The sequence below is a fragment of the Epinephelus lanceolatus genome, chromosome 12, assembly GCF_041903045.1.
Source record: "Epinephelus lanceolatus isolate andai-2023 chromosome 12, ASM4190304v1, whole genome shotgun sequence".
NCBI lineage: Eukaryota > Metazoa > Chordata > Actinopteri > Perciformes > Serranidae > Epinephelus > Epinephelus lanceolatus.
The window spans coordinates 6,681,275-6,705,264 of record NC_135745.1 but is presented as its reverse complement, the minus strand read 5'-3'; the positions used below and the strand labels follow the sequence as shown (position 1 = coordinate 6,705,264).

At 40.4% G+C, this 23,990-nt stretch overlaps 1 protein-coding gene across 1 annotated transcript; it reads right to left on the bottom strand.

Annotated features, from left to right (window-relative positions):
• Nucleotides 1-5,398: 5,398 nt before the first annotated feature.
• olfml2bb (olfactomedin-like 2Bb) lies at nt 5,399-21,598 on the bottom strand. The gene is made up of 9 exons (XM_033651097.2): nt 20,809-21,598; nt 19,432-19,704; nt 19,134-19,241; nt 16,562-16,726; nt 15,795-16,419; nt 12,372-12,803; nt 12,058-12,234; nt 10,703-10,899; nt 5,399-9,045 (listed from the first exon to the last, which is right to left on the bottom strand). The coding sequence occupies exons 1-9, from the start codon at nt 21,094-21,096 to the stop codon at nt 8,656-8,658; spliced, it is 2,655 nt and encodes an 884-aa protein (XP_033506988.1). The 5' UTR covers nt 21,097-21,598; the 3' UTR covers nt 5,399-8,655.
• Between the last annotated feature and the right edge of the window lie 2,392 nt (nt 21,599-23,990).

Sequence of the window (23,990 nt, the reverse complement as noted above, 5' to 3'; positions counted from 1 at the left end):
TAACCCAGTTTATAATGACCACCGTTGTCAGGCCGCTTAGCTTGATTATGGTTGTTAGGCTCAGTGAAGCCAGGTAATAAAAAGATATCTTGGTTATGATGAACTTGTTTCATAGTACAGTCCTCTGGTCCAACTTGGTCCCATCAATAGCCCCAAATCATATTCATAATTGGCTCAACAATCGCAATGTGAGTCCTCACCTTTAGTCCGCTATTCATGTCTTCTTGAGGCCAGAGGTTCCAGCCTACATTAGCTACTATTAGCATGACACACCCAAATCTCTGACTGAACTTGTGGCACTCTAATTGCTTTGTGGCTAATGTAGACACCAAGAAAGAAGAAGAATGTGTGGAGTTTTAAAAGAAAGCTCTACTTCTGCTACCTTATTATTGATCCTTATCTGTTGTTAAATAAGTGGAGTACTCATTATGGACTTGAAGAACTGTGAACCTGTCCTTGAAATCCTCTGTTCACATAATATGAGATAGATGGTGGAGACGGAAGAATTTCCAGTGCTATTGACTGGCAACCATTCACGTCATCAAGACCTTTGCTGATAACGCTCCACTGTTAATAATGGTTAGGTGCTGTTTTCTGCATCCTCTACATCCTCCTGATGGTGATGTTAAGGTTAAACCAAAAGACTGACACAGCAAACATGCCTCTGCTTTGGATATCAGTGGAACTCCTGGCTTTTTTCAAAATAAATCCATTGTTAACTCTTAAATCATCCGTTCATACCTATCCATCGCTACCATCAATTTAAGTCTATGTTATTATAATCCTGTTGGCTTAGAATCAAATTGGGACCCTTTTATGTATGAGCAGTTGGCTGATGAGGGTGTACTTTTGTTTCAGTCATACTGTAGATCAGATCAAGATTAGATCAGAAAAAAAGACTTCAGGGCTTTCACTTCCTGTCTCTCTACTCCACGTACTGCAACATACAGCATGCCACTGCCAAGTTAAATGGCAGGATGCTTTGCATGACCTCCCTCCTTCCTGAAATGTGCACAAGTGACTTCTTCTCCCAATGGATCCAAGAGATCTACATCCCACATGCTGTTCAGGTAGATGTTGTGCATCATACAGTACTGCAGGATGTCTCTGCTCAGTCACTGCTGTTGAAAATGACCAGAAGAAGATGATGATGATGATGATGATGATACGAGCCGTGGACTGGATTGGTTTTGCACGCTCCAGGTGTAAAAACTTTGGCATCATGTTTGACCACCAAACAAAATTACTCACTTGCACCAGCCCACGACTGAAACATCAAGACACACATCTCACCTCACACAACTATTAGCTGCTCTTCACTAGTTGCCAGCTTAAGAAAGGTTTTAGGTCTGACCACGAGGCTTTATATAATCAGAGCAGGGACTCTTGACCAAATGAAACCTGTTTAAATGAGGAAAAAACATATTACTTTATCTCTGAGGGCCACTGTGTGATGGTTTTGGATCTAGACTTCCTAAAATCATGATTGAAGACATAAATATTTGATTCATGTATTGTCTTGTCAGTCTGAAGCAAAAGTGCAGTTGAACAGAAGCATCTTGAAGTGGCAAAACATTTTCGAGGGCATGACTGGTAAAATGAGAAAATTACAGGTAATTTTGTTTTAGCTTTTGAATTTTATAAATAACCACCTCTGGAGTGGTGAAAGCATCCAACCTGTTCGAATTAAAGATGCAAATAAATCAGAGGAACAGAGGAGCCTCCTCGGTAGTGATAGGGATCAGCTCCTGCTCATAGACACAGTGTTTATAGGCAAAGTTGATCACAGCCTACTCCCTCTGGCAGGGACCTTCAGCAGGCTCTGGTAGTGTTCCTCTTCTTTTGTGTTTAAAAACAGTGGAACAGATATATTCCAGCATTTAAACAGTTTAAAAGCTGCTGTAGATTCTAGTTACTTGTTATTCTAGACTTTCTTGTCATCAGCAAATTTCATGTGAAGACTCAAATTAGCAATGAATGTACCTACCAACAAGTATTGGGTGACATGTACCTTCATTACCACACTGTTTTTTATTTTGACTCAATCCTACACTGTCCTGCTGTCACAAATACTTATGGAATACCAAAAGTGGATTAAACCGCTGTTAAAGATAGTCCCCAAGAGATGCACTTTTTGTTCTTGTTTGAGTGATGTTTACTGAGAACTACAGTGCCCAGCTGTCTTTTTTGAGCTGATTCTCTTCAGCATTCTGTTCGGGAACCTTGGTGCTATAGGGGCAGCTGTGGCTCAGAGCGGGTTGTCCACCAATCGGAAGATCAGCGGTTCGATCCCCAGCTCTTCCTGTCTGCATGCCGAACTTTCCTTGAGCAAGATACTGAACCCCAAATTGTTCCCGATGGCTGTCCCATCGGTGCGAGTGACTTTAAAAAAAAACTGAGTAGCAGGTGGCACCTTGTATGGTAGTCTTGGCCACCAGTGTATGATTGTGTGTGTAAATGGGTAAATGTGACTCGTGTGTAAAAAGTGCTTTGAGTGGTCAGATGACTAGAAAGGCGCTATACAAATGCAGGTCCATTTACCATAGTGAACCAGACTGCATTTCTACCAGTCTTGAGGAGGGTGTTGCTTAATGCACAATGGAAATTAACAGATGGCAGATCACATGGATTACCTACAACCTTTTTTTTTTTTTTTTTTACCCAAAAAACAAGCATGAGCCAACTGTTGATGAAACCAACGCTCTTTCCTTTCTGATGATTTCTCACTTGACTTTTCCATTGTTGTCTTCTCCATCCTCTCTTTCCAACTGGTAGAATATGAAACGCCCACTGATGTCATCACAGTTCGCACTTCAGGTCAAGGAAAACCTGCTATATTTTGGTTTCAGCTGAGAGCAAAGTTTTAGTGCTCTGAATCAATTTATTTTTGGTTTAAATGCAGCTTGGTTTAAACAGCTTAAAATTAGGTGCAGAAACCAGAATGGAACCAGTTCCATGTTGGTGGAAAGGGGTGAGATAGGACTCTCCAAACTGTTCTCAGCTGTGGAACTCCCTACAGTACCTGAGGAACTTAGGCTAGCAAACTCAGTGTCTTCTTTTAAACCTCCTCTAACACAAAGGCTGAATCAGTTTCTATGGCTCTTTTATCAACTTTATTTTTTATTACACACTTTTATCTGGTCTTAAAATATGTTAAGTGTTTTTGTTTTTATTTATGTTTTGCCTGTTTTTATCCTCTACATGCATCCCTGTCATTTTTTCTGTCTCTTATCATCTCATCATTCTCTTCCTTTTTCCTCCCTTTTCCCCAAAGGTTTTTTCATCCACCATTTTTACTTTCTCTTTTCATTCCCCCCTTTCCACAGACTCCTTAGCAGATTTTCTTTCACCTCCTCTCATTTCGCCCACAATCTGTGGAACACAAATGACCTCTGAGTGAGTATATTTATAACCCAAAGGTCTACACAATAGCCTCTCTTTTCTCTCCCTCTCCATTTCTTTTTCTTTCTTGGTACAGATTTTAAACTCAGTGGTAGTCAGGAATGTGTATGCAGATACCGCTGCTATCTTTAAACCAGACATTATGCAGTGTGTGTGTGTGTGTGTGTGTGTGTGTGTGTGTGTGTGCGTGTGTGTGTGTGTGTGTGTGTGGTCTCCAGGCAGACATTTAGACCAAGTGGTATAAAGACAGTTGTACACACACACACACACACACACACACATACACACACACACACACACACACTCAGCTTGGTAAATCAGTTGATATGAATGGGCGCTTTTCTTCTGCATCCTGCTAGGTGGTCACTTACCACATACACACACACCACACAGACACTCACGTACCACACACACACAGACACCACCACACATAAACATGATGGTTATATAACTTTGATGTCATCTCCAGAGGATCCAGTCAGCGTCACTGGAACATTCCTGCTGCAAGTCATGCATTTGTAATTTGTTGTTTAGGTTGTTTGTATATTTTGGAATTGTGTTGTTAGACCCACTGTGACCCACTGTAAAACACTGTGTAGGTCAAGACAGGAAGGCAGAAGTTATTTTGCAGTAAATATTTCCCTTGAAGGTTTGTGTGCACGTCAGGGTGAGTCCTCCGGAGAGTCCATTAGCAAGCACGTGTCAGAAGCTGCATGACTGGAGCAGAGGGCCCATAAACCAGTCCATGAAGCAGAGCTATTAACTCCCTATGTACTTGCCTGCTTGAAAATGTATTATTGTTATAAATGTGTTAATTATTACATTGCATTTTCATTCTGTTTTGAGCGCATATGGACTAATCTGATCTGAGGAGAAGTGAACTGTGCTAGCTAGCACTGGTTCTTGATTCAGGATTCTTGGAACCTTGGTGCTATGTAGCCAACCAGCCAAAAGTAGTAGCAAGATGACGGATCGCTTTGGTTACCTACAAACTTTTTTCTGTTATTACACATATTTGCTTTTATCCAAAAAAACAAGCATGGACTAAATATTGATGATAAGAAGATGCAGGAGATTGTTGTGTGCAAGACTGGCACAGTTTGATGACGTTCTGTAGACTCATTTAGCCACTTGTGAGCAACTGCCATTTTTAAGATGCATAAAAGCTTCAGAGTTCACGAGTGGGGTACTTATTGACAGATTTTATGTCGTAGAACAAAATATGAAAGAACCCATTCAAAAAACACGTACACTTTGAGACTAGGGAACCGTGAGTGGTAAAATGCTAACTCATTTCTGGATTTTAGGAGTCACTTTTGGGGCACTCTGTGAAAATGACACTTCTTCTTCTTTTTCACCATCAGATTGTATTTTTGTGGTCTTACACCATTCACTTGATAGGAACGCCAACAACATGGCCACTCGCTCACTGTGAATTCTCAAGAGAATGGTAAATGGTAAATGGACTGCACTTGTACTTTTCTAGTATTATGACCCCCCCCCCCCAATAACAATGTGTAAAAGAGACTTATGACATGTCCACTGATGTCGGTATGGTTCACAGTTCAGGTCGAGAAACTTTTTAGTTTCAGCTGGAATCCAACTGTTCGGGTTCTGAACCTATTTATTCTTGGTCAAAATGCTCAGAACAGTTCAAAATTTGTTGCACAAACCAAAGCAGAACCCATTCTATGTTAGAGGAAACGAGCTATCTATGATGAAATCTTACCAAACCCCAGTCAATGATCTTTTTAGAATCTATGTGAGACTCTCTAACATGAAGAGGGTCTGGTCTGTGTCCTGAGCATTACCAGTCGGAGGTTCACCAGCATCTGGCTGGGGCTCATTTTCCACCCTGGGATCCTTCCAGTGGCTCCGCTGCTTCCAGGAAAACTAAATCAACCCCAGAAATAATGACCACAGCAGGCTGGACATGCTCAGGACTGAATGAGGAGAACCAGAGGAGAAGAAATATAGAAATGCAGGAAAGAGCGCGTTCACCTTCATCTTTATATTTTATTATAAATTAACAAAACAGAAAGGCAAACTTGTCGTAAAGCAGCTGAAATCAACATTGTCATGGGATTTTCTTCAACAAGCAGAGCAGTGTGGATCATGTGCTGGTTTGAAAATTGTTTTAAATGAATGAATTTCAATGGCAGATGAAGCGCTAACTGTACCAGTGTGAAAGTTTCCATTCCTGTACCCACTGTACTAAAACTTTATGATTAGAACACTACTGGACAGGAGTGAAGGTAATATGCAAAAAAAAACATACAGTATAAATGTTGACGATATGAAAAATAGGCTGCTGCTTCATTACATCCTGAAAATAAAGGCATTACACTGACATTAGATGCAACACAGTATAGAGTATTTGTATCTTATGTCATTATCAGAATCAGTTTTTACTCTCTGGAATTAAACATTGCATATTAGACACAAGTCTGTTTTTTATGATGTTATATTTCTGACTTAGCACCAATACAGTAGCTTATTGACAGAGGATATGCAAAGCTGCTGCATAAGCCTTATATGTGACTTGATGTTGTGAATACATGATTAATGAATTAACACAAAACAGCGAGATAAGTCCAGGGTTCCTTCATGGATGTCTTAAAGGGAAACTCTGCATTTCACTGTTTAATTTCATAAAGTAAGGTGATTCATAAGAAACAGAATTAAAAAATATCAAATCTGATGCAGCAGAGGTCAACTTATCTTGACATTTAGTTTCCAAAACACTGGATCCTGCATATCCCACAATGCTACCAATGGCAACTTTTCATGCAACCCTCCCTGACTGGTCATTGCCGAAGTCTTTCTGACCTCACACCACCATTCAAGTATGGAAGTTAGAGACAAATTAGTAAGTGGACCTTGGAGTTAAAAAGAACACAGGCCCATACATCGTAGTCTTAAAGCTGTGACAGTAACCTTGATGACATCATAAACATGTCATTCCCCCAGACAAAACTGTTTTCAGCGCTCCCTTCTAAACTCTGCAAAGTTTCCTTTTAAAAAGAATTAAAATCACTTATTTATACAGACTAGACAATCCCACTTTACATGATATTAATATTCCCTTTTGCCAAGCACTGAACTCATCACTGAAGGGTCATAACAGAAACCAAACCCCGATCTTTGTTTAGAGATAGAAAGCTTTGATGGGCATTGCCTTTTTGTTTTTTTTTGGTTGTTGTTGTTTTTTGATCTTAAATTTAAGTATGTACGTAATTATGGAGAACAGTCTTCCATAGTTACGTAAAGAGTGTTTACAATCCCAATTCCAAAAGATGTTGAGATGTTGCATAAAGGTAAAAAACAACAGAATGCAATGATTTGCAAGACTTTTCTCACCTATATTCAATTGAATACAATCGAAAGACAAGATATTTAAAGTTCAAACTGATAAACTTTAATGTTTTTTGTAAATATGCACTCATTCGTAATTTGATGCCTGCAACACATTCCAAAAACATTGGGATACGGGCATGTTTAGCACAGTGTGACATCACCTTTTCTTTTAACAACACTCATTTAGAAACTGAGGACACTAACAGTTGAAGTTTTAAAGTGAAATTCTTCCAATTCTGCTTGAAATACGACTTCAGTTGCTCAACAGTTTGTGGTTTCTCTTGTATGTAGGCAGGTAAGTCTAGTACCTGCACTCATTTATTATAAAGCCATGCTATTGGAACAAGTGCAGAATGTGTCTCATCGTCTTACTGGAATAAGCACGGACGTCCTTGAAAAAGACGTCATCTGGGTGGCAGCATGTGTTGCTCCAAAACCTGTATGTTCCTTTCAGCATTCATGGTGCCCTCACAGATATGCAAGTTAACCATGATGTCATGGCACTAATACACCTCCATATCATCACAGTTGCTGGCTTTGAACTTGGTTCAGGTCATAGTCTGGATAGTCCTTTTTTTCTCTTTGGCCTGGAGGACATGACGTCCACGATGGACTTGTCAGACCACAGCACACTTTTCCACTTTGTGTCAGTCCTCCTCAGATGACCTCAGGTCCAGAGAAGTTGCCGTTGTTTCTTGATGTTGTTGATATGTAGCGTTCACTTTGCGTGTGTTTGTTTACTTGCATTTGTAGATGCAGAGACAGACTGTGTTTACCGATAATGGTTTTCAAAAATGTTCCTGGGCCCATGCAGTTATATCCTTTATAAAATCATGTTAGTTTTTAATGCAGTGCAGCCTGAGGGGTCACAGGTCACGGGCATTCAATGTTGATTTTTAGCCTTGCCCCTAATGCGCAGAGATATCTCCTTATTTTCTGAATCTTTTGATGATGTTATTGATTGTAGATGGTGAAATCCATAAATTCCTGCAATTGTGCATTGAGAAACTTTGTTCTTAAACTGTTGCCCACACAGTTTCAAAAAGTCACCATTCTTCCTTGTGAACAACTGGGCCTTTCAAGGATGCCCCTTTTGTTGCCCCTGTCCCAACTTTTTTTGAACGTGTTGCAGGCATCAAATTCAGAATGAGTGAGTATTTACCAGAAACATTAAATTGTATCAGTTTGAACATTAGATATCTTGTCTTTATTCAACTGAATATAAGTTGAAAATGATTTACAAATCATTGCATTCTGTTTTTATTTACATTTACACAATGTCCCAACTTTTTTGGAATTGGGGGTGTATTTGTTCACAAACTGTTGGAGGCACATGTTCTTAAAGAATGGGAGGAACAGTGTAATTAATAGCATTTTTAGAACCATTTGAGTGTGGTTATATGGCAGTGGACAGCTGCGCACTCATGCATGCTCATTTCCACAGTGATTTCTTCATCACAGTCTGAATATGCAGGGGGAATGATATAGATAGTTTTTAAATGAAAGGAAACTTTCCATCTGGAGAAATAGAGAAAGATGTGAATACAATTATTTACATTCATTCATATGACCCCTGGGATTTTGTCTTTTTCCAAATGTGAATACTTCCACTTGTTTTCTGACTTCTTGTGAGTTAAGAGCTGCTCGTGCTGTATAATACTGACTTTGGCATGTGTGACAAAGCAGCAGCTGAGGTCAATATAAAACACATTCAGTTAGACTGATCCACAGTCAGTTAGAAACAAAACATTGATAAAATATCTGTGCAGTTATTATCTTCTCTGTCCTCAGCTTTGTTTGAACCTCCTTGCTGGATATGCTAAATTTTCAGTCTAGCCAAATTTTTTTTCTTCCATCTTCAATTAATTTCTTCCATCTTTGTGTCCGTTTGTTGTGCTAATAAGCGAAGATGACATCATATGTCATCTGATGACTGTTGTCCCACGCATACAGTTTCTTGTCTAGTGGGCTATAAGCCACTTGAGAGGTGTGTCCGTGCACATTTGTGAACGCCAGGCTCGGCACTGTGTGTGTGAGCGTGTGTGTGTCAAAGGCATATGTCACATTAGCATAGTGGCGCTCCATACTGTCCACTGCATAAAGCACGCCACAAACCAGGAAGCTGTTTCCATAGCGACCACGCCGAAGACCTGTGCGGAAGGTCTGTATAGGCTGCAGGTCCCGAGGACGGAGGTGGATAAGCAGGATAACTTCCTGGTGGAAGCCCTCAGTGTCCAGAGCAGGATAAAGCAGCCACAGGCCAGACTCATCAACAGCAAACTCCACCTGGAACATATAACATGCTTTCACTTACAGAGAACCAAAACACTGCAGCTCCTCTCAGCTCTACAAAGTGTTTCAGCATCTTTCAGCTCACTGTTTTAGTTTAGTGGCCCACAGCTTTATTGTTTTAGTTCACTCCTACCGTTCTCATTAGCATCAATTCCAGATGCAGCAGGCAGCTGTTTTCAGCCTAAAGCTATAAACATCCACTGTACACCACCTGCTCAGCTATAGGAAGACGAAGTTAGCAACTAGCTGGTAAACATAGTGGAGATAGTAAAGAGCCAGATTTTATATTTTATTAAGTGTTGGTGATAAGACAAAACCAGAGCAAAAAGGAGAGTGGACATTGGGCATACATTCATCAGGTGGACAGAAAGCCCACTCCAAATGAAAGATAAATCAAGATCAGAAACTGCTGAAAATAGAGCAAGACTTGGGCTGCATACTTCTGTCTGAACCTGACCAGAGCTCAAGAGAGTAGTAATCGAGCCCGACCCGAACCCAACGCAGTTAATGTCACATCTTACTATTGGCGTATGTCAAGTCATCATCTTGACAAACTCTTTTTGAACTGTAACTTGAACTGTTGGGTCCCGTCGGACTTGGGTCGGGTATCCACATTCTAATATGTAAACAAATAGCTGTTTGCTAATTACATAGTTTTCCATATCAATTTAAGAGGTAATAATACGTCAGTGTTGTTCACAGCTTGTTTCTGCTACTCCTTAATTACCAAAAAAAATCTGTTACAGGGTTAAATGAGAGCCAACCTTTACCCTTAATTAATACTTCCTAAGATGGAATCAAAATGTTGTTAGCCTAGCTTAACATAAAGACTCTAAGTGGGGGATAAAAAGCTCATTATTTATCCCACTGAATCTCATAAGCCAATGTGACCTAAACCCTAAATACAATTTGTCATTTTAGGAGTAGTTATGTGGTGGTGTTAAGTATTGTTATAATAGTCTTGTTACAGTGAGGTTGCCATGTTTGGTACCACTGTAGCTGTATAGAATCCTACACTTAAAACCTTTGCTCACCAGCTGGCAACCCACGTTATAGCCAGAGATGATGAAAGGAAGTACTGAGCAGATAAAGAATATTTACAGCACACAACTCCACCTGAAACCACAAACTGACATTTCATATTTCTGTTGATTATATACACTCAATATACAACATGTTATCAAGTGAGCTTTAGAGGTAAGTGTATTGTTGATCTTTAAAGAGAGCTAGCTTTTATGCTAAGCTAAACTAACCACCTCCAAACTGCAACTCTGTACTCAATGCACATACAATGAGAGTGGTATTGATCTAATCATCTCACAAATAAATGTATTTCCCACAATGTAGAACTATTCCGTTAAAGAATTTTTTTCACATTCATAGGGATAACATAAAAAGTAAACTCCAGATATATTTCAGTTGAAACATGAATTGAAATGAACAGGGAACCAAACTACAGCAGTTATTTCTACTCCATGCTATTTGCCCTTTTGAACTCTTTAGTGATTTGTAGAGTTTCTGTTCCCCACGCTGACCTTTTATGACCCTTTAAAGTGTCCCGAGTGTATATTCCTCCAGTAAATTATCATGCTGTGTTTCTTGTACAGTTAAATCACAGTAACATTCACATAAAGTATACCATGGCTCTTACATCAGTATGTGTCCTGTGAGCTTGCTCCTCCAGTAAAGCATCATGTAGTGTGGTCCAGGCGGCTACATATCTGTGTCTCAGGTCATATCTGATGATGTCCCTGCTGAAGGCACGGTTGTAGTAGAAAGCTCCACTAAACACGACATGGCCTGTTCCAGTGAAACTGTAGGGCAGCTTGTATGAATTACTCGCCTGACCTGAGGCAGAACACACGGAAAACATACATGCAGCTTGTCAGGCTCACGATCCACACCGTGAGCTTTAGAACATGTGTAACCATGACTGTATTTCAAGGTGTGATTCATCCATCCAATATCGACAGAAAGTATTTTTGTAGTAGCACTTAAGTGGCTCTCTGCATTAAATTAACAATACAATAACATTTGTCTCAGTGGGTGCTAATGTTTGAAGCTTTCTAAAGGCCTTTCTGCTCTCCAACCTCTGTGTATCTGCTGGTAATGCTCAAAACATTAGGGCTGACCTGTTTTGGTGGGTAAGTTGGTTGGTTGATAAGCTCTTATTTGACCAATTCTGTTAATTTCATTTAGGCTGTGTGCACCAAAACACAAAGGGCTTTTCTAAAAACGCCCAGGAGGATTATATTTTCTATTTTTTCCCCCACCCCTAGCCAGCACTATTAATTTCTCCTCCACTGTTGTTTTTCACCACTTGAACATGGAGGATGTGATGGTTGGTCTTTAATTTGTCACGCCTCTCCACTGTGACTGGGCGGCTGGGTAAAATGGGACAGTGACGAGTGCAGCATTATACCCAAAGCTGAACTTTTTGTAACTCTCTGCGACCAGAAAAACAAAGCCAAATGTGCAGCAGAACAGATGCTGAGGGCCTCGTCAAGCTGCTTCCGTTTGTAGCACAGTACATATGGTGCTCCCATTGCAAAAAAATTTAAAAATACGCTGACCTCAGGAAAAAACACTTTGGTGGACACACAACACTACTAGAGGCCTGTACTACAAACCCAGTTCAACTTACTTTTGGTTATCTTGTTTGACTAACCCTAACATTGGCCATCTGGATAACCGGTACTACAAAGCTGGATATCAACCAGTTCAGTCAACTCTAGGTTTTCTCATTTTAGGGTGAGTAAATCCATAGGTTTTTGGGGGTGGGTTTGCCTCAGGAGGACCTGTAATGGAAGTGACTTAGTGGTGAATGTCCAGTCTTTTTGCCAACTGTTTAGTCATGTAGCTGCATAAGATGTTTCAAACTGTTAAAACTTGACACAGTTTCATGAGTTGTTATGGTTGGAAATAAATTATGGGCTCATGACCTTCTACACACACACACACACACACACACACACACATATATATATATATAAACAACTCCTATACCTGATTTGAAGGTGTCCATGTCTCTGAACTCCAAGAGATTGTTGCCATAGTGACCATTAGTAAGGTAGATGACGTTGCCGTGGCCGCGAGCATCTTTCATCCAGGCTCCATCTCTATTGCCATAGGAGTTCTGCTGGACTGGTTCAGAGATGCTGGCCACTGTATCCTTACACACTGCTGTAAATGAATGAAATATGACACTGTGAATCAAGACTCTATAACACAATTATCATTTTTCACTTATTTTAATGATAAAAGTACAAAAATGTGTGCACTCACTACCAGATAAAGTACTGTACTATATGTATCTCTACCAGGCTTTTTTGTCGTCTTTGGTTGGTCAGCGGGGCTCTCCGTCCAGACGAGACGACTTTTGAATCCTCGCCGAGACTCTGCCGTGGGAGACGCAGCAATGAGCGGACCCATAGTGGTATCTGAGGGTAAAGTGGTGGGCTGATTGACATGCTGGGTTGGCTGAATAGTAGTTTGTTGGGAAGTAGTTGTCAGTTTGGTTGTTGTTGGTTGTGAAGTTGTTAGTGGTATGTTAGTAGTTAATTCAGTCGTTGGTTTGATGGTGGTGGTGGGAATTGGAGTGGTTGTAGTTGTGCTTTGTTGGGTGGTAGTTGGGGGAGCTGTTGGTTGCTGGGTGGGTGCAGGTCTGCTCGGTCTCCTGGACAGGTCCTGAAAGTCTAGCTGTGTGCTTACAGTGGTTGAAGGTCCTGGACTCTTGGTGGTGGGTGGAGTTGCTGTAAAAGAAGTAAAATAAGAGATATAAGAGGGGAGGACAGTTTTATGTTGACTTATTTTTTCAGATGGTTCTATGTGCCTGCTAGAGCTGTCAGTTTTGCAACAATTAAGTTTTTTTTATTTAAGAGGTGGTCACATGCTCTTCATGCAGAAATATTACTTTGATAATAAAAGTTTTGCGGTGAACGGTATTTTAGAGAATTGTATCATTGAATGAGATTGCCAAGAGCTGATTGTCCTCAGGAGGTTAAGGATATGCTCCAGTCAGAACTGGAACATATCCATAGAGAATCATTGCCCAACTATTCATCTCAACTCAAACTCACCCTACTCTACCTGATCAGCACCAAGCAGCAACCTCTAGGGCTGAAAAATGAAGCCAATGTGGAAGTGCCAAAAACTAATTATAGCTGCTGCGCAGCGGTGAGTCAGAAACAGGCATTTTGTGGAGAAAGAGGAGGAAGAGGAGGAAAATGAAAAAAGGAAGAGGAAGAAGACAAATGAGACATATGGGAGGGTCCGTCACCAGGACTGCCAGGACCATAACTAACTCACCATAAAACTTACTACATAAAAAAGTATCTCAGTAATCATGTGTCTTTAATCGTAAGTGCTATATCGTAGGCAACTGGACTTGCTTGCGTTTCTTGAAGACGTTTTGCCTCTCATCCAAGAAGCTTCTTCACTTGTCTGTCAGTGTGTCTTTAATTCACACAGTACAATGAGCCTTTTTCAAGCAAGACATTTTGACATGTCACAGTAGGAATAACACAGGTGTAAATAATGAAATTAATAATGATTAAAGGAAATGGCCACTTTAGAATGAAAATGTAGACAGTACTTACTGACCCTCATGCCAACAAGAAGTCCAGTGTAGTTTTTTAATCCACAAAACTCGTTCGGGGTATCAGAGGATAAAAGCTAGCCGGAATAACAGCTACACTTGAAGTGCATGAAACCCACATTTTGAAAATGTAATAAAACTCTGCTAATTCATTTCAAAAACGTCAGAACGGCTCGTACGTTGTAATCCAAGTGCTCTGAAGCCGCAGCATGCAAAATTGACTTGAAGAGACGTAATTTACTAAATGATGCTATAAAAGTGAAGTAAATTACGTCATCAGATCAGAGGCAGAGTAAGGTAGAGTAAGGAAGGCCATTCCTTCATCATCCTAGGATTTGCATATTCGCCCATGGCTGCCAGTCATAGTAAGATACTGTGATTTGACTATAAGGAAGCAGCTCTGCTGCTTAAAACCAATGCCTCAAACAACAAAAGGTGAGGTCACATATCCAAAGTTTTATGGAGCATTTTGAGAAGTGAGGGATTGACATTATATTGATATGGCACACTGATTAACAAGAAAATTTAAAAATAGCACTTTGTATCAAAAAGGTTGCCAACCCCTGGGTTAGCCCATTTTTTGTTATATTTTAGCTATAATTATAAAACACAAATTTAGGATATTACCAGCGAATGACCCAAGAAGACCTCATTTTTGCCCAATAGGGAAAAAAAATTCTTGAAATTCATCAAAAATTGCCAATTATTTTGATTATCAGTATGATCAGTAATTGGCAAAACGACAGTAAAATCTGATGTTTTCATCAATTAATTCAGCTTAAAGTTACAATGTGTAATTTACATGGTTGTTTATTAGCAAATATCAACTACTGCTTTCATAAATATATATTTACTCAAGTGTAATGCAATTCACATACAAATGGAAGCTTTCTCATAGGCTTAGAATGATTTCTCTATATATACACAGGCAGGGCGTGCTATGCTGGAGGCTGCCCTCTTGCGTCGCCATATTTGAATACAGTGGCCGAAAGTGATATACGCGCTTCGCCTTTTGTGTTTACCTAGAACTTGCTGTCACTGGAGACAGAGAAGGTGAAGCTCAATCCGGGGCGCTTCTGCGTGAACCTGCTTTGTACTTTTATGATTCTGTCGCACTTTAAATGGAGGAACACACATATGTTTTGCCCCGTAAGAGGGAAACCACGCCACCAAATAAAAGAAAAAGATCAGATAAGCGAGGACGGGATAAAACACGAGTGAATATCGGCATTGCTTATTCCAGGTGGAAAAAACTCCTGTGGAAGAACACTCTAGAGACGCATATATTATAACCGTACCAACCTATATTTGCCGCACTGTGCTGTGACTATCACATAAAACGTGTTATTTTAGCATTACTGTGCTAATGTTTGCTCGTGTTACCAAAACAATTAGAGATAAAACACATAACGTTATATCTCACAGATAACCTATATCTCACTTGTAAGCTATAACATATTGTAGTGTCCGCCAGGACGTGTGGAAAGGATGATGCAGTTATTCGGCAAACCACCGTTTATTACTGAACAGTACAGGTTACTGTTGGCCATAACTACGCCAAAACAACCAACAAACAAGAACTTAGCTGTAACTCCAACTGTGCACTCCTGCTCTCTCCTCCAGCTTGCTCCTACACACACCAGCACGTGCACTCACACAGCTCTCATCCCCATCACACTCGCACCCCGCCCCCCTACCTATACTCATTCAATCCCAAACATGCCATTAACTCACAGAACATTGACATTATAACAGAACATTTACTGCAGGGTCGCTACAATATCGTAACATGGTTTAGATTCCTAAATAAATATTCACCTCATCGCTAGATAGGCCTACTCCTGAAAAACTTGAAAAACTCTGCGCAAGGCTTTCTGTCCTACGAGGCCACGTCACTTACCCGACGGGAGGGGTGAGCGCGAGTGAGCACTGCAATCTAGAATTTGACTGCTGATGTCACTGTCACTCACCATTTTTATACACTGAGGCTTTTAAAATCATCACTAGCACAGTGTCTGTGTCTGCAAAAAACATCCATCCTGACAGGACAGGAGGAGAATACTTCACGTTGTTGCTGTTATTTCATGACAGTTTTTGACAAAATGTGATATAAAATCATTATCATAAAAGATTTCTTTAGACTTACTATTTTTTACTTCCTCTTTGTCATCCAGCTCCTCCTCCTCCTCTTTGAAGGTCTCCACCTCTGCCTTGTAAAAGGTCACGCCCCTGATGACCATGCTGGCCTTGTCTTTGAGTGGCTGCTTTGGCTCTGTCTTATCTTTGATTGGCTGTGTTGGCTCTGTCTTGTCTTTGATTGGCTGAGTTGGCTCTGTTTTGTCTTGGATTGGCTGTGTTGGCTCTGTCTTGTCTTGAAATGGCTGTGTTGGCTCTGTCTTGTCTTTGAATGGCTGCGTTGGCTCTGGCTTGTCTTTGATTGGCTGCATTTGCTCTGTCTTGTCTTTGAATGGCTGCGTTGGCTCTGTCTTGTCTTTGATTGGCTGTGTTGGAGCTGTCTTGTCTTTGTTGGTCTTCTTTGGTTCTGTCTTGTCTTTAATTGGCTGCTTTTGATACGTCTTGTCTTTGATTTGCTGCTTTTGATCCGTCTTGTCTTTGATTGGCTGCTTTGGATCTGTCTTGTCTTTGATTGGCTGTGTTGGCTCTGTCTTGTCTTTGATTGGCTTTTGAGTTCCTGTCTTATTCCTGGTTGGCTGTGGTTGTTCCAGACCATCTTGCTGTTGGTTTTTCTTCAGTTGACCCTCATAATTCTTCTGCAACAGAACAAGCACATTTTGGTCTAATTTAGAAAGAGTATGGGATTTCCAGTTCAGACGACAACATGTTTTGAAAACAGATGTGGGAGTTTGTTTGTGCTTCTAGTATATTAGAGACAGCTTTTCAGACAGTAAATACCTGCTTGTTGGCATAGGCAGCTGCCCCACTTTTCTGTCCTGCACGCTCCAAATCATTCACTTTCTTTTTTTTCTGCTGGGCCTTCTTCTCTTTCTCTTTTTCTTTTGCTCTTTCCTTCACACGTTCCTTCTCTCGTGCTCTCTCTGTAAAATTACGGGCAATAGTCTGGAGTGCACACACACAATGACAGCACATTAACAGCCCATCTTAAGCAGGATTAACAATGACATACTCAGTGGCAAACTACTTATAGAATACACAGACTGGTGAAATATAAAAACCTGAATAAATAAAAACCTGAATAAATGAGTGGAGAAATATAACAAAGCTAGAACTTGCCTGAGAATCATCCTGTTTTTAAGTTTTCCTTAGCACCAAATTAGTGATAGTTGCCCATACATTCATTGTGAACTGCTAATATTTAATTCAGCATACTTTTGACAATGCCAGTTGCCAAAATTTAAAGAAATTTAGGCTCAAAATTAGGGATAAAGTTGTAGCCAGGGCAGGAGGCTGGCATTAGCAAACCTCAGAGTGCAGGAGGGAGTGTGCCAGTTTGAGGAACTCAGACAGGTAAGGTGGAGCCAGGTTGTGAAAGGCTTTATAGGTGATGAGAAGAAGTTTCAAGTGGATACACTGGGGGACGGGGAGCCAATGGAGGACGGGGTGAGTTCACATGTATGAGAGTGTGTGAGAAGACGAACAGCTGAATTCTGGAGATATTGCAGTTTCTTGAGAGTGCTGGATGATTAACCGTAGAGGAGACTATTGCAGTAATCAAGTCTGGAAGTAATGAATGCGTGATTAAGAGTCTCTGCAGCTGAAAAGGAGAGGGATGAACGGAGGCCGGGAATGTTTCTCAGATGGAAGGACGCTGTTTTGGTGATGTGTTTGATATGTTGGTCAAAGGAGAGGGTTTGATCAAAGATGACACCAAGGGTATGGGCATGGGGGGTGAGCGAGCACAGTGGAGCTGTTGATGGAGAGAGAGAGGTTATGGGTGGATTTGATGAGAGATTTGGGAGCTGATGATGATGACTTCTGATTTGTCACAGGTAAGTTTGAGGAAGTTGCTTTGAAGCCAGGATTTTATTTTGGTGATGCAGTTGGTGAGGGTAGAGTGATTGGCAGGAGTGATGGCTTTGGTGGAGATGTGGAGCTGAATGTCGTCGGCAAAGTAGATAAACTGAAGAGCATGATGGCGGATTTACCATGTTGCACTATGCTGTCACTGGTGGGGGTTGATGATGGCAGTTAGTTGAAGACAGGGGTGCAGTTGTCTTGATTTTGTCCTGGAAAATATGTTCTTGATATGACACTAGTGCTTGACACATGACAGCAGTAGCAGATCCTGATATGGGCCAAATAGGTGTTTGCCCAGGGCGGCACTCTTGTCACAACGTGTGGGGGTGCGGCAGGAGCAGCAAGTGCTGGAATTTGTCATTTACGTGACAACGCCTGAACGCAACACAGGCTCCGCTCCAATTGACTGTGTGTTCAGGGGGGGTGTCGCCCAGGGCACCATTTAGGCTAGAACCGCCACTGCATGACAGACATGAGAGGATACCAGTCACTCCCTCCTCTGTTCTCTTATGTGTTTACATGTACTACTCTAAATATATAAAGTATTTTCAGTGAGACATGTATTGTAAAATCCCACAGTAGGTGTCTCTTTAGTCAGCATGTGTACTATTATAAGACATGTGCTCTTCTCAGAACATTATCTTTGAAATTTTGGGGTCTCAAACACATTAACAATACACTATTTTTGCCATGCATTTCTCTTTTCCTGTCTCTTCATCTTCATGGATCATACACAAAATTAGTTTTCAGTAATTCACTTTAATAAAGATACCAACATGCATACTGTTCGATCACCATCAAAGTTTGGCAGTCCAATATCATAAATTTCACTCACTTTAACGCAAAGTTTAAAGGAAACACAAAGTTTCTTAGTACCACTCAGTTTGCACGCCAAATTGCCATTACTCATTTATCTGTGTTGCAGTAAGGATACAGATATGTCAGAAAGAAAACAAGGAAGTTTAATGATTTCATGCTCATACAAGTGTGTTTACACGCTCCCCTGCTATTTGACATATCTATGTCTAATTTGTGCCAATAAACTGTTGCATACTCCAGCTTTATTCAAGTATGTTTATGCATAGCCAGTAATGCTGTATGACAGTTACACTGGTACAATATTTCCCTTTTAAGGAGCAGAATCTACACTTAGTCATCGGCCCAACTGAAGGTACTGGACCTCAGTAGTGTTTTAAAAGACCCCTTTTAACTCCAATCACACTAATTATGGCTTTTGGCATTTGTTTCTCTTGTCCTAACAATGCAAATGACAACTATCTATTATGTGACTGGAGCTGCAGTCTTTGGCCAAAGGAAAGCCTGAAAACCTTCATATGCTATGAACCACCCTGTGGCATTCCTCTTTATGGAAAACAGATTTTTTTTAAGTGAGTGTGGAGTTGCATTCCCTCCATGCAAGTCATTATATATAAGCTAAATGTGGGTAAAAACACAGCGTCATCACACATCTGTGTCTGTGTGTGTTCACCTTCTCTATGTTGTCCACCCTGGTCAGTAGTTTAGTGGTGACAGAGTTGATCTTTAACAAGTCCATTCCATATAGAGAGCCCTCCAGCAAGTCAATAATGGTCGCCAGCTAAACAGAGAGAAAGAACACAGAAAGATGAAAGAAAAACAAAGAGAATAACTTAACTCTAAGGGAATCATTTTTACCTCAAGACAGTTCAAACTCTACACTCCTACAAGAAGGAATTTGCCCTCAATAGCCACTACAAAAACAGTGAAAGCAACATTGTGTGCTTGTGTGTGTGTGTGTGTTTTTGTACCTTAATGTCATCTTTGCTGGCCTCTTGTAGTTTTTTAAACCTGTACTCTCCTTCGCAGGGGTTGACAGCTGAAGGTGGAGCCATGCACACACACTTCTTGCAGTCTGTTCCCTTAGTAACAGTCTCCACAGTGTAAAAATCCTGTTGTGGTGATGCCAGGTCACTGTCATGGATACGGCTGCAGTCAGCGCGTTTGATTGGTCGAACAATACAACGACACACACAGTCAGACCCTGAGGACACGGTCTTTACTTTGTCGTAATCGCCAAGCAACTGAAAAAAGACACAGAGTTTGTTTTTTCTTTCTCAGTAACTTTTTCATCTCACTCTGGCTGCTCAGATGAAAAGAAACTTTAAAGAAATAATATAGTCACTTTCACATTTTACTCAAGGTTGATATGAATTTAGGCATTTCATTTATGTCAGTCTATTATACTGGCTCTATACAGTGTATAGTATTTATTCAAGTCTTTCTGCTTAGAAGAGACTCTCTACTTTGAAGAAAGCAGGAATACTTGAATGAAAAGTGAAAGAAAAGAGTTGCAGCACGGGTGATGCTTTGCAGCTGCAGCAGTGGTGAGCTGCCTGAGAGGAAGATGGCTACAGGCGTTTACAAACAGCCACTTTTTGGTTTGGAGCACTTACAGTTTGAAGGATATTACATAACCAACCACCAGAAGGATGCAACCCGTTGCTGCACACACACACACACACACACACACACACATACACAGGTCTGTGTCTGATTTACACATCATTTAAGCTGAACTGACTAACTGTGGGGTTTGGATATCGTATAAAGGAAAAATAAATTATAGGCCTAGTTTTGCATATAAAACTGCAGTGTCTAATACAATCACTTAATCTCATTTTCATATTGGAAATGAGAAATTTAAGGTTTATAGTTAAAAAGCACCATGTGTCCAAAATGCACAAGTGCTTTGAGTTCTCATGTGGTTTTCACATGATGAAGTGGATGGAAAATGTTCCTGAGGTCAAGTAACCACTGAGATGTGATCTGACACACAAGACTGTTGGCGAGTGAGATCAAATGCAGCATAATGGAGAGGGGGAAAATAAACTGGTCTTGGGTTTAAGTTCTGGCAATTTAATATCTATCCCAGTTTTTTTTAACAGCATGGTCCTTACGTACAAAACTTTCACTGAACTGGGGAGGATCACGTGGATAACACATTTTTAACTTGGCTATTAGTAAATTGGATAATGCCGAATTGAAGGGTGCCTCCTTTTAATTTATTAAACATGTGTAGTCTTTCCTCTACTGGTTTTGTGCGTTTGAGGCACGCGATTTGTCATTAAACCACCAGTTTGTGTGTGCGGTTTGGTAATGAATGACTGGGTGCGCATTACACTAACCTGGCTGATAACATTCTCTTGGTTATCCATCTCCTCTTCCAGAGGCTCGGCGGTGGGCTGCTGAGCTCTCCCCTCCGCACCCACAACAGGAGCGTCTGTCCCCGGGGGCAGCTGCAGACTGTCATCCACTTTCTCCGCGGGGGGAGCATCCTTGTCCGGTTTACCCAGCTCTGCTGCCTCGGTCCCCAGCATCTTCCCCCGCGAGGGGTCAACGCTGCTGTCCGCCTCCAGAGCATCAAGACCACTTACAGCACAGCAAAAAATAAGCAGCGAGAATCTGGGCCACATTTCTCCACAGAGGCAACTGACAATGAAGAGTGAGGAAACTATAGTCTCAGGTAATTATCAGGTAGTTGTAACCAAAAATGTCTGGAAGGTCCAGTCTGACAGCGCAGAAAGAACAAACGCCCACGTAATGTTATCCAGCAGTCCACTGGTTTTAGGCTGCCTTGCGAGCGACTAATTACACGCCTTCCAAACGCTTAAAAATAAACGTCCATTGTTCTTGAAAAGCTTCTCAACATCTCCAAAGCACTGAATAAACGCTGGTCCACGTTTAGCCGGAAAAAGAAAAACTTGACACAATAAACTCGTGCACTTACTTCAGTTGTGTCCATCGAGACGCTTGGTCATTAATGAATGAAAAATGAACAAGTCACAATTGTGCACGTATAAAATGCCGGGGACAAAGAACTGTATTCGGTTCCATGTGACGTGTCGCCGGTGAGATGGGTGGCACCGACAGAGGGGACAGACCTCCTCACCAGACCCGGTCCAAACTAGGACTGGCTGAGCTCGTGCCTGAGAGAGCGAGAGAGAGAAAGAGAGCTCCCCAACCTCACTGTCCAGCTGTGGGACACAGTCAGCAACCCCTTAAAGGAACACTTCACCCCCCAATCATCATTTGTATATCAATAACTCACCCCATACTATTTTGGATTCGAGAAAAAAAACTGTTTCTCTCGCATGGCTCTTGTGAATGATGAATCCAAAAAGCAAATATTTTTGATGAACTGAAGTCATAGGGGTCCATGTTTGATTTGTGCAAAAGTATATCAAAACAGCCTTTATAAACTCACATAACTCATGCAGTATAATCCAAGGCTCATGTATCATATTAGTTGTAAGGTCAGTACTTCCAAAACACACGCATTTTCAGGAAAACCTTAGGTCTACTATTTAAAACACTACTCTGTGTATGAGAATGTTAAGTAACAATTTATAATTCAACCAGCCACTTACTGCATTGGCTAAATACCCGACACTTACTGGGTAAGTCCTCTTAACTTAGAGTTTAATATTGTCAACCAGTACCTATCAAATGCTTATTTGTTCTCACTGGTACTTAAATGTAGGTATGACCTTAAGGGAGTAACAGTTGGGAATTGCAGAGGCTAACCTATACTGCAAGTATTTTCTAAGTTCAGGGTACCTACAGGCTATTTTACAGGAAATGGTAAATTACTCATACTGTAAGTAAATGTGGAGTATGTATTTCTGTCAGGTAGGAGTAAAATGACAGGGAAGCTTAGGTAGATAATTTATTTTATGAGATTTTATTTTTGAGAAATTAAGGAAAGTGCCTGAAAAAGAATAATCAACCATAAATGAGGAAATTGACTACTATCCCCAAGTACTGGGTACTTATGGGGTACTTTTAGAGGAAACTGTAAGCATAAGTATGTGGCAGTTGAATTTTTTGGCTTCATGCGTCAATGAGCAACATTCACAGCAAAGTGTCCAACACTGTATCCAGTTCTCTATATACATCTATGGTGTAAGCAAAAATGCATGTGTTTGTGACTCGATACATGCTACTTGGATTATACTGCACAAGTTGTGTGAGAGTTTCTTTTGTTACAGTTCTACTGTTAGTAAATGCAGACCCTGAATGCTCGCCTTTTTTGCATTCTTTGTTCACAGTGGAGTCGTGTGAGAAAAACAAAGTTTTTTTCTCAATAATGTGGGGACGAAGTATTCCTTTGAAGTACTTTCAATAATCCTTAATTTATACCAAATATTAAGAGACCCTTTAACTTATTCTGATAAGGAGAAAACTAAAACCCTTAGATCTACACATCTTCTGGTTTAGGGATCTGAAACATATTTTGTTACAAATTAAAGCCATTTTAGGAGATTCTTATTTAGTCTTCAGGTGTTTACCCAGATTTGGAATAAATGGAGAAGTGGATAAATACATTTTACTGTATTTATTAAAGGGTTTTGATCATACTGTAATTAACATGACAGGTAGCTATACTTCATACAAGTTTTAACTTTGTAACTTTCACGGTTATAGAATAGATTATAGAGCTAATAAACACATGTAATACTATGCAATACAGTTGCAATAGACACAAAAAAAACCATGGCCTTAAAAATAACTGATGAGTCACATGTCTTGCACATTCTCAAAGAAAAAAAAAAATTAACATTTAAAAAAAGAGAAAAACACGATCAATCATTTCATGATTGAGTGTCAGTTAGTTTGTGGTTATTTGATTGGACACATCTTTAATGAGAAATATGCAACATATGAGCACAAGATAATTAGTACAACTGTTTAAAATGGCATCCGTCCAAATTAAATGCTTACTGAATCTTGCCAGACTACAATTACAAAAGTGAAGTTGTAATAAGCTTCAAGCATTTTAGGCATTTCCGAAGAAGAAACCAAACAAAACTGTCACAACAGAGCAGCAGAAATTTTTGTTTGCAGAGGAAGAAAAGGCAAAAAAGAAGTAAGTAAGTAGAGTTAGTGATGTCTACATTCCATAGTGTCCCAGTGAGACAGCATGCTCAATACCAGACTTTGAACTAAACGGAATGCAGCCCTTGCCAATGTTATTAATTACACCTGTGCTTTCCCTGCTACAACATGTAAAAATGTTTGCAGTGAAAAAGGTCTGTAGTGCCCCCACAACTTGAGGTCATTGGATTTCTGAGCTCAAATTAGTGTGTTCAAATATACTAATAATGTTTTTTAAAAAAATGCATAAAACACCTTGTGAGAGTTGAATTGTCACCAGAATGTTTACATATGGTAGTTAATCGCTTTTCTAATAAGGAAAGACTGATGTTAGAGTATCACTGTTACATGAAACTAAAAGTATTATCCTGTTTCCATGTTAACCAGCAGATGGCCCTGCAGGGGAGGTTGTGACACTTGTGTATGGTGTTGT